General features: G+C 42.3%; 1 protein-coding gene across 1 annotated transcript in view; it reads left to right on the forward strand.

Annotated features, from left to right (window-relative positions):
- Positions 1 to 6,147, forward strand: part of Slc2a13 (solute carrier family 2 member 13) — a 263,691-nt gene extending 257,544 nt beyond the window's left edge. The window contains exon 10 of the mRNA XM_055627184.1: positions 1,407 to 6,147. Coding sequence (XP_055483159.1) covers positions 1,407 to 1,633 — 227 coding nt within the window. The 3' untranslated portion in view covers positions 1,634 to 6,147. The remainder of the gene's footprint in view (positions 1 to 1,406) is intronic.
- The last annotated feature ends 5,708 nt before the right edge of the window (positions 6,148 to 11,855 follow it).

The following is an 11,855-nucleotide window of genomic DNA, read 5'->3' on the forward strand; positions in this document are numbered from 1 at the left end:
GCTCTTTGGGTCACTGTTTGCTGTTTGCTCTTTAGGCTCACAGTCCCCAAAGTCTGCAGCAGAATTTCTTACTATGCTGGGCATCCCAGGTGACCTACTGTTATATCCTCATTATTTTTTGACCATATACCACTTAAAATTTTAGTTAGTGTGTTTAATATAAGCAAAACTGTTTACAATCAGGGCTATATTATCTATGGACTCACACACCCCAGTACTTTAAAATATTTCTTCTACTAAAACTGGAAATTATATTCTAAAGGATAAACCATCCAGGAAATATGTAGGTAACCACAGGTGCCACCATGTGTCGTTCATTTCGGTTTGTTGTACTGACACCGAGGACCAGCAGGTGGTACTCGCACCTCTGTGGGCTCTCTCGCTGTACACACAGGTGCCATCCTACAGCAGAGCAGGATCCTCTGGCCTCATAAAGCTTCCGCTCTGCTGACAATTTGATATACTTGCAGTGTGTCAGTTGAAACATACTGTGAGGGCAGAAATGCTACGTTGGGTTCTAAGGACAAAGATGCCTGGTAGGGGACAGTTGCAACAAAAGTGGCAGGGAATGGGTCTTAAACTACAAGCATCAGGGATGCTGAGAAGTGTGCATCTATCGGATGTGTTGCTTTAAGATTTACTTATTGTTATTGTATGTGCATGAGTATTTGCCTGCGTGTATGTCTGTGCACTACATGTGTGCCTGGTGTCCTCAGAGGTCCAAGTGTCAGGTCCCCTGGAACTAGAGTTACAGACAGTTGTGAGGCACCACATGGGTGCTGGGAACTAAACCCTGATCCTCTGCTAGAGCAGCCAGTGGTCTTAACCACTGAGCCATCCCTGGTGGCTCAGTGTTTTAAAGGCAGATCCAATGGGATTCCCTAAGAGATTGGCTACTGAGAAAGAAATGTAAGGGAAAGGTCAGGTTGACCTCCACTCATGAGCATCAGAAACAGGAAGAAGAGAACTGCCATGAGCTCTGTCAAGTCAGTAACTCAACATCATCATCAATGTACCTGATCCTGGAAATCAGGATTTCTCCAGACCTTCCATGCTTCTGAGTAGAAGAGACAGACCTGTACGTGTGCATGGTAACAGGACTCCTTGGTTATTACACTCATGAAAGTACTGAGAAAACGGCTGGGAGAGAGATCCCTCAGCCTGAGATCTGAGGGTAACCTCTGAGAAGAGCTGACACCTGAGCCTGTCCTGTTGTTTTCCTATGCCATGGTTTGAGTCTTGAAATATTAATTGCATTCTATTCACAGGACTGAAACAACCAGGTAAGTCAGGTTGGCCGACATCATTTGCTTGCATTTCAAATTGTAGTTACGTTCGAGTAAAATTCAAGACTCTCCCATTTAAACCCACCCAGCGCTGCTCACTGTGTTCCTTTCCCGCCGCAGGGGCGTTCTTCCTCTACGCTGGATTTGCAGCTGTGGGGCTGCTGTTTGTCTATGGCTGCCTTCCTGAGACGAAAGGGAAAAAGTTAGAGGAAATCGAGTCGCTCTTTGACAACAGGCTATGTACGTGTGGCACCTCGGACTCCGACGAAGGGAGGTACATTGAATACATCCGGGTGAAGGGAAGTAACTACCACCTCTCTGATAACGACGCTTCTGACGTGGAGTAGTTTTCACCTGAGGGCACTTCCGTTACTGAGTTGAATGTGAGGAGAAGGCCAGCGTTTGGTCATCGCCCCGCCTGCAAGCTGAGTCTCCCCACAGTCCTTCCAAATGACTCCATATTCCAGAAGACTTGATGAGGAGAAAAAATACAACCATGGTGATGTTTATTTTCATACACAGAAATGTTTAAAAAAAAAAAAACACATTTTTCTTAAGCAAATGTGTATAACCCCTTCCTGAGACAGTCTAAACCTTACTGTTGTATCCAGTGATGTCAGTGGGACCCCTTTCTCCTAAAACCATACACAATTATTAGTGGCAATACAGTCAGTGGTAATCTAGGCAGATTATATATGTAAATTTATAAAGGATTATTTTAAATGATCTAAAGATATTTAATGTCAAAGCATGGCCTATTGGCCCTAAATTTTCAGAACAAGTAGTGGCTTTCCTATGATTGGTACAAAGTGAATTCTGTCTAAACTTCCATCCAGAAACTCAGAAGTCCTATAAGGACACAGTTGTCCCTCTCTCCTCCGGATTCCAGATGTTGGCTTCTCCAACACAGATATGGAAATTCCCTCACAGACTGAGTACACAGGATCTTTTGAACATTATCCAAAGCAGGCCTTTTAAGGGTTATTTTCATACTTTTTTGCATCGGTGATGAGTATATTTGCAGAGATACGCTAGCATGTTTTGATAAGTATATTTTATTGTCCAGGTATGAAAGAACAGATTTTTATATACCCTGATTTGTTAGTCACTTAGGAATGCAACTGTAAATGTGAAGCAGTGCCAGGTCAGTTTAATCCCGCCGGACTCCCCACGTTGTCACCCCGAGCTCCTGCTGTTCCGTGCCTTCCTGGGGGTTAACCAACAGCTGCTGGAGGATGGGTTTTCTCTTTCTGATATGCAAGAGGAAGGAAGTCAGTGGCAGAAACAGTTAATAACATTGAATTTCCATCCTAGGACTTCTTTCTCCAAATGTTTCGTTGGCTCTTCCTAACGACAGGAGCATACCTCACTACCAGTTACTAGTATTTTCTCCCCGAGAACGTAAGCCAGTTTTAGTTTATGTCCTCCTCTCATTCCTAATAATTTGCTACACAACCAAAATGCAGAGCTGTGTCTGCCTTTTTGTTTGTTTGTTTGTTTTTGCATTTTGTTTGTTTGATCTCATACTTGGTTTGGTTTTCTGTCTGCTCTGAGAATTGAGATCTCTCCATTGGAAAGGCATAGATTGGTTCTGATGCCCGTCAGGAAACAGGTTGACTTTCTATAGCACCTCGCAGTGTTTGGTGGTTTCTATGTCATTCAACACTGAATTCCTAATTCTCTCCACTGTTCTAAGAGGGATGTGGTACGAAACAAAATTACTTGCTAACAAATCTCACTTGCTAGTTCTTGTAAAGTTATAGATGACTCATGACCAGTCAGGAATACCTCGGCTTGAAGCTTCACATTGTGATCTAAACATCCAGTTAGTTCTAAATCCAAGTGAGTGATAGCTAATTGAAAAAATGGAAGTGTTTTGCCAGTCTCCAAAATGTCCATTCTTTTTAAAAGTCTGGCTTCTTGTTACTGTAACTATCAAACTGAGACCATATCAAGAAAGTTTACCATCCAGTCACCAAAAGTTCTTACTCAGTCACTCTTGTGCCCTAAAAAAATCCTTCAGCCAAAAGCGGAGGTTTTCTCTGTTTGGTTATTTAATGTCATTAAAAAACTAACATAGAATTTTGGAAAATTTTTCCTCAAATTAGGTGCTTTGAAATTTATTTATAAAGAATATTAGTACTGATTTTTTTCTCTAGAAGATATTATTTAATAGGATATATTATTTGATATTTCTTATCTTTTAAGATGTTTCTTAACTCAATAGCATTTTACGAGATCAAATGAGCTATTACGTGGTATAGTTAGCAAATTATAGGAAGAAAAAATGAGTAAAGTGCTCCTTTTAAAGTATATTTTACTGATTTGTCCAACTTGTTGCCTCAATTTTTCCCTTCATGGCCCATGCCGCCTTAAGTCCACAGGTGTCTGCAGCTGGGCTGGCACAGGGACCTTTATTGAAGGGACAGCTAGACTCATTGGTCCTGAAAGCTGACTGTGACGTGTTCCTGACATAAAAATACATATGCTTTTAGGTTTATGTCCACAAATTAACCTAATTATGGGAAATCGTCCACATTTTTCTTTCCCTGTTCCCTTCATCATTTCTAAAAATTATTTGTTATTTACATAGTAGCAGTATACCATACCTTTAACATACAAAACAGAAAGGCCACATATAACTTTTAAAAAGCGTCTCAATACTTGAAAAGGAGCCTTCTCTAATCTAGGTCTGATTTTTAGGTTTGGTGAACATTTATAATACATTAAAAGTTCAATGTTGGAATTTTTCAGATTTTTATCCTATTAAACATCTTTTATGTTCTTAGTGAATTCGACTACCACTATCAATCTGAAAACCACCCATGTGAAATCATCATATATAAATTCTGTAAGACAATTTCTATATGATATGACTTGATCTCACACATTGAAAAAGGTTAATCAGTGTAATTTCTACTTCGATGATCACTTTCTTTCCAAACATGCTGCAAATTCAGTCCAGGTGTATTTCATTTGGGAATATGGGTTTAAGAAGATCATGATCATACCAGCCACCTAGCTAGGTGGCTAATGTGCAGGAGAATTAAGAATGCATATTTTTTAATACATATAAGCACACATTGTTGAACATGTTGTCAAATAGACTTGATGCTATGGGCTATGGATACAGTTCACTGGCAGAGTGCTGGCCTGAAAAGAGTGGGTCTTGATATTTTTTCCTTCCATGTAAACATCTGTAGTAATTTTGATCATTACACCTACTTTAGTCATTATCTAAAATATGGCTTTGAATATGTGTAGAATATCTAAATAAAAGATGTTTCCAGGAGAATAACACTAGATCTTTTTAATAACTTATGAAAGAAACCCACATTAAGATACAATCTTAATTCTTATTGTTCCCTCAAAGGCAGGAGATCAGTGAAAGCACTGAATTTATGGATCTTCCTATAATCTTAGTGTCCATTAGAGGGAAAGACCATCAAAAATTGATGACTGACCCATTTAGTTTTTAATACCAAAGTAAAATTGAAAAGTATTGTTAATAATCATATATCTTGGGGCAGAAGTGAAGTGGAATTTTAGACTGCACTACCCACATTTTTTTTAAATAACTGGATGTGGTAAAGTTTCAGTTATCAAGTTCAAACCATTCCCCTAACTAGGAACAAAAGGATTGCATAGCACAACCAGGCCAGGAGTAGAGGATTCCTGATATATGCTTTCTAGAAAACTGTATGACGTCCTACCTTAAGCTGCAAAGTTATAGATGCAATTTACAGTTCAAAAATAGCTACTGCCTATAAAAGACTCAGAATTGTTCTCTGGGTTAATTCTTAATGTCCCTTGGCCTGCCAATTTCTACCAACCCTAGCCTCGTGCACAGTAAGGCTGTACAGTGTAAGTGCATTCAGTTCTACAAGGAGAGCGCTTGTACTGCCATCTTCTGGAAACAGTGATCTGCTGCAAATGCCAAACAGCTAACTTCTCAGCTCTTCCTTGTAAGCTGTTTAGGGGAGGAAATGTATATGTGCCAATAAACATCAGAGAGTTGCTTTATGAGTATTCATGTTCGGAAGTACCAGGAGGTATTTTATCACCATCATAATGTGCTTGTGAGTACAGAACAGTATAATGCTCTAAATCTTCATATGTGTACAGTACAGTCTACAGCACTTTAGTAATTGGTCAACAGGCTTTTCAAGGCCTTTGTTTACAGGTAATATTCACATTTTAGACAATTAGGTACATAGAATTGATTTTGTCATATCAATATAAATAGAAAATAAATGGACTGTGCAGGTAATCAGTACTCAAACTTATGAATAGATACTTTATAAAGTTTTGAGATTTTGCTAAATTTAACATCCCATCTCACTTAAAGGATAGACAATATAATGTTAAATCTAGCCAAAGTAGACATTTATGACCTACATACATGTCCAGATTCTCTGGTGGCTCCTGTACTGTGTCTCACTTGATGTTACAGTACTGTCTGTGATAAATGTTCTCATTTCTATTTAGGAACTCTAAATATACATCTCTATTAAATCAGGAGTTTCATGCTTTTAGAGGTGTATGTATTTTGAACTGTACATTTTAATTTTCAGAGTGCATGTTATATACTGTTTAATACTTGACAAATCTTGGAAAATTTAGTCCTTTCATTCCTACGTGTGACATACAGACTATCTCTTGAAAACTGCCACTGTCCCATTTACCAAATCATGCTAGCCTATGCTGTATCAAAACTATGGTATATTTTATGGAGATTTAGTGATATACATGTAAATGTTTTTAAGTTATTTTATTGAACTTCAATATTTACATGAAGTTACAATCTTTTTTTAAAGAAAGTGTCAGTGCCAGAACTGTATAAGAAAACACTCAAATAAAAGTAAAGATAATTCATTCTCTTGTTCTCTTTACCTCTTCAGTGCTTACCTTGGATTTTAGTATCTAGGTTGCAGAGTAAACACTTTGTTAGAAAGATAAACAAGCCATATTGTTGGGTTTTGTTAATTTTAATTTTATGTGTTTGAGTCTTTTGCTTCCATGTAGATCTGTGCACTATTTGCATGGCTGGTGCATGTGGAGGCCAGAAGAGGGCATCAGATCCTCTGGAACTGAAGTTACAGATGGTTGTGAGATAGCATGTGGTTGCTTGTAAGTTCTCTGAAGAGCAACCATTGTTCTTAAGCACTGAGCCATCTCTCAGCCCTTCTACTGTATTTTCTATCAAAGGCTTGAATAATGCAAAATCCATCAACAACAACAATTGTAAAGAAGCTTTTTGGCAAATACTCAAATCCCTACATGGTCAACACTTCCTGAAACCAGTATCTGTGCTCCTTTCATTTCTCCCAAGAACTGTGCTGTTCTCTATTGGCCAATCACATAAACACATATTGCCAATCTGACCACTCAGAGTGCAATGCAGTAGGAGGAAAATCTCCGTGGGACTCCCTCTGAGTGGACTTGCCTGCTTGCCAACAAAGAGTGGCTACACACCCTTCTGAAGAAGTAAATCTTTTTGCCTTGCCAAAAGACTTGGGATTGTGTGGTCATTTTCTTGAGATCCCCGCCCTCATCCCAGACCCATTTATTATAGCTTAGCACCTAACCTGAAGCTCTCTGCAACCAAAGGTCCAAAAGAGTGTTTCCTATCCCAGGAGGTGCACCCTGCTGCTTTGTTTTGGCAACCCTAGATATGGAGGTATCGCCTTGCTCTAAACTGAGTGAAACCCAAAAAGTAGATGAATGATGCAGACAAAAGGGCCCAAAGTAATCACTGGGGCAATGAGATAGTGTTGTACACAAGCCAAGCTTTTAACAGAATGGCTTAAAGAAAGGTAGCTCCCCCTTTCCAGGATACTGTGCCTTAGCCAGTAGGAGCATTGTGGAGTCCCCTTTCCTGACCTTCTATGCTGGGATTGTGTCTGCCTTGAACTTGCCTCTGTCTTGTACATGCTGTCATAATGTCTGCACTTTGTTGTGTCTAGAAAGCACTGTTTTCTTGACATCATCCTCTCCCTCTGGCTCTTTCAGTGTTGCTGTCCTTGTTTCTGAGCAGGTCCCTGAGCCTCTGTGGGAGAGATGATGTGTAAGCACCATTTAGGATTGACGTCTGGTGGGTTGATCACATTGTGGGGCTGGTCTTGCTCCCACAGCACACACTGGACTGGATAGGGTAGGGGAGGACTCAATATTCAAGTTTGCTGGGACCGTGTTGATGTCCAAGGGCTGCTCAGAGCTGGCCCCACCCCTCCCAGCTGCAGCTCAGTGGAGCCAGCCCTGAGGGCATAAGATCAGAAGATGGAGAGCTGGTCCTTTCCCTCATGTGCCTTGAGGTGGCATGGGTAAGGGAGAGATGCCCTTGCCCCTCCTAACCCCTTGCTACCTGTGGCAGGCAGAAGAGCTAGTCCTGGGATCATGAGAGCTAGAGAGCTGTCCCAGGCCCTCACCTGCTCTAGCAGAGAGTAGGCCCTGTACCTCACTTGAACAGCAAAGTAGAGCTGGCTCTGGTGGTATGGATATTAGGATGGTCTGGCAAAGTTACAAGGCTAGTTCACAAATCATGCCATGTGACTGGTTCCACATGGGAGGTTTATCAAGGGATTGGGTCACAGAGACCGTCTCTAGGTAGGTCAAGAGAGAGAGAGGCAGGGTGGTGCAAGTTCTCTTATAAGGTGACCCAGACCATGAACAGGTGCTTTCAGGTGGTCTATGGGTAGTCCATAGGTGGCCTCATAGATGCTTGATGTCCGGTTTGTCAGGTCCCTCAGGGATGGCTGTAGAGATGCCTGCTTACAGATCCCAACATTCCTCCCTTTTTGTTTTATTAAAAATTGGGGAGCCAGGAAGGGGGTGATGGTGGAGAGGGCATAGAGACCACCTGTGCTCTTCAAGCTACTTCCTGCTGCTTAGGGGCATTGCATTCTCAGGGTATAGCTGGTCCCCACCATCAGCATTGATTGGAAGGTCAATGTCCTCTGGTTCTGTGGGCAGAGGTTGATAATCCTGTAAGAGTAACTAATTAATGGTTTGGTTAGAGAATTTTTGCATTTGTTGTTGGAGGAATGTAAAGAGGAAGTTAATAAAGCAGGGTGCAAAAAGCAAAAGCAGAAAGATGAGCAGAAAAGGTGTGAGGAAGGGCAGAATCACTTCCATATGGGGTTCTCAAAGACCCAAGAGCAAGAGGCCTCACACTGTTCCCTTTGCTTTTGTAGATTTGTCTGGAGTTGTTGGATTTTCTCTTTTACTCTACCCAATTGGTTGACATAAAAACAGCATTCGTCCTGGAGGAAGATGCAAATGCCACCTTCTTTAGCTGTGAGGAGATTTAATCCTCATTGGTTTTGAAGTATTACTGCTGCCAGCAAGTTGATCTGCCCTTGGAGGGTTAGTATTGTCTGAGCCACTTGCTGGAGATCCTGGATGAACTGGGAAGAAAGCTGATAATACAAAGTTAGTGAGGTGGCTAGTCCTGCTGTTCCTGTTCCAACAGCTGTCATGATTCCTGCAACAGTCAAGAGGAGCAAGATTTGAATTGCCCTCTTATCCTGCTGGGCAGCTATTGAGTCCATGGCCAGGACTGATAGGGGCTCCTTTTCATTTATCACCCCAAGCTTCGGAAAGAGGAGCACCAGCGTGCAAACTCCAGACCAACCAGCAGGCTAACAATGGTAGACCGGAGTACCACAAAGAATCAAGGTATTATTAGCAGTAGGGCATTGCAGCTGAGATGAGGTATGAAGGATTGCAGTTTTATTATCATCTAAGGAATTTAGCATTCCTAGAGCGTGTCCCAGATGCCTTGAAATAGCTTGCCATGCCAAAGAGGGTGATATGAAAAAGGTAGGGGGTTGTGGCAACATCAGAGTCAGTGCAGTTAGTGAATGGTGAAGTAAGGGTACTTGACAGAGTCACCAGAGAAGCTGTCAGCAGTAGTTCTGACAGTTCTGTCCCAGGTGGGATACACAGCCAGCAAGCTTTAAAACGGCCGGGTTGGGTGACATTAAGGAGCTTGTAGTCTGAGTTCAGAGTCTGAAGTAGGAGACGAAATGACAGGTTTGTATTATTTAGAAGGAGGGATGTCAGAGAGGCAATGACCTTGAAGGAGTGTTTAATTACCTTCTCTACTTCTCCGATCCCCAGGGATTGGGTAATTGGGACATATTTTCTCTGGATATGGATTGTACTTATCGGTAAATCAGGTGTGTAGTGACAGTAGCATTTTCCAACGACGCGTGTTTCCCATCTGGGATCCCAAGGGTCTCAGATATGTAAGTTAAGCGTCTTTTTAAACAGGTGAACCAGCTTCTTCTGTGTTGGTGTGTGGATTTGGCAAGACCAATATGGGCAGCCTCCATGGACCATATCTGTCCAGCCATTTTTTACAATAATCTTTTGTTTGATCAAAGAGGAAACTAACAAAAATGCTATCAAATAAGAAAGGAGGGATAGATATGCGGGTGATGGCTATTTCAATCGGCTCCTGATAACCTCCTATAGAGCAATTTTCCGACCCTATTTGGAGAGACTGTTTATTATCAATGATGGTTTCTTAAACCTCAAATCTCCATATGTAGGGATTACCTTAGACAGAAATAGGCAAGAGTAAAAATACATATCCAATCCAGTAGGGTCGAACCTCATTTCTCTGGAACCGGAGACAAGGCGGTTGATCTTGGTGTCTTCTGGAGCTTGAGGGAGCAGGGTCCAGCTGGAGTTGATATGTAGGAGGGGGCATTATCTTGGAGGGCGTGGTAAAAGGCTTGAGGTGAGATAGATGAATCCAGTGAGGGAAGCCCTCAAGCTTAGCAGTTGTGGGGATCACAAGAATCACCTTGAAAGGGCCCTGCCATTTAGGAGAGATGGGGGGCTTTGGTCTAGAGGGAATAGAAGGACCTGGTCCTCAGTACTAATAGGAGATGGACAAGGGTTAGTGTGTGGCCGTGGTAAACAGTGGTCAGTAAAGTTCCATAGAAGAGAACAGAGATGACAGAGTAAGGGAGTAAGTAGGTGGTCAGGGAGAGGCAAGGATTTAGCTGAAAGATCAGGAGTTAGAATGGGTCTTCCATACATGATCTCAAAGGGGGAGATAGAGGACTTCTGGGGAGAGCTTGTAGCCTGAAAAAGGCCAGGGGGAGAAGTTTCATCCAACCAAGGTAAAACCCTTATGATAGTTTAACAAGAGTATTTTTTAAGGATGGTTAATTCGTTCTATCTTTCCTAAGGACTGGGGATGGTATAGGAATATGAAAATACCAAGGAATGTTAAGGGAAACCTGAGAAGTGAACTCAGGACCATTGTCTGACTGGAAAGAGGCAAGGATTCCAAAACTTGGCATAATCTCACAGAGAAGGAGATCAGAAACTGAGCTCTTTTGTTAGTAGGGAGGAAAGCCTCCACCCATCCCAAGAATGTATGCACCAAGACCGGGAGGTACCAGACACATTTGATTGCTGGCATGGGGGTAACAATCAAGTTGCCAGTTAGTCCCAGGGAGAGAGCCTCTAGCCTGGTGGGTAGGGCAAAGGGAGCTACAATATCCTGAGTTAGGATCTGAGGTCTGGCAAATCTTATAAGAGGCGGCAATAGTCTTTAGGAAACGCAAGTCTTCAGGGGTGGGCTGCAGGTGAGTCTTGACAAAGTTAGACAAGGCTTGACTGTTAGGATGAAAGAGCTGGTGTAGATAGGACAGAATCTGACGTGTCAGGAGATGACAGGGGAGATATGGGTTGTAGTGTAAGGATGTCCTGTGGTGGATGAGGCGAGTCTAGGCCTTTAAGGCCGCAGCCTTAGCTGCCTCGTCAGTCCCGTTATTTCCTTTGGAAACGATGGAACTGTCCATCCGGTGGGACCGGCAGTGGACTGTTCTGATGGTTATGGGGAGGTGGGAGGATTCTAGCATGGCCATAATTTGGTTGGCATCCTCCCTTTGCTGTAAGTAACCCACACTCTCTCCAGATGGCAGCATGGGAGAGAAGAATATGAAAGGCATATTTAGAGTCTGTGTAGATGTTAAGGGATTGTCCCTGGGCCAATTGGAAGGCATGGGTAAGAGCTATTAGTTCAGCCTGTTGATTAGTGGTGTGGGCAGGGAGGGCTTGTGCCTCAACCACCTCAGTATCCCACACTATGGCATAGCCTGCTTTTTGAGCTCCTTCATGTACAAGGGAGCTGCCATCTGCATACCAGGTATAGATGGCCTAAGGCAATGTGCCCTCCTGTATGTGTGAGGGGTGGGGCAATAGTTCCTTTCAAATTTCAGTGCAAGAATGAGATGGGGAGTGGTCAAAGTTAGGTGGAGGAAGAAGGTTTAAAATATTAAGAGGTGGGCATGGTTGGAAAATAAGAGTAGAGTCTCCTATTAGTGCCACCTGGAAGGAAAGAACCCTGGAGGGAGGTGGAGTTTGTAAGCCTTTATACGTTAAAAGGTGAGACAGACTGTGAGAGGAGAAGACAGTAATAGGTGACCCTAAAGTTCGTTTTTTAGACTCTTAAATAAGGAGCTCTGCAACCGCTAAGGCATGAAAGCAGGGTGCCCATCCTTGGATTGTTAGGTCTAATTTTTTTGATAGGTATTATACAGGTGCAAA

This window comes from Psammomys obesus, unplaced genomic scaffold (assembly GCF_907164565.1).
Source record: "Psammomys obesus unplaced genomic scaffold, mPsaObe1.curated_primary_1811, whole genome shotgun sequence".
NCBI lineage: Eukaryota > Metazoa > Chordata > Mammalia > Rodentia > Muridae > Psammomys > Psammomys obesus.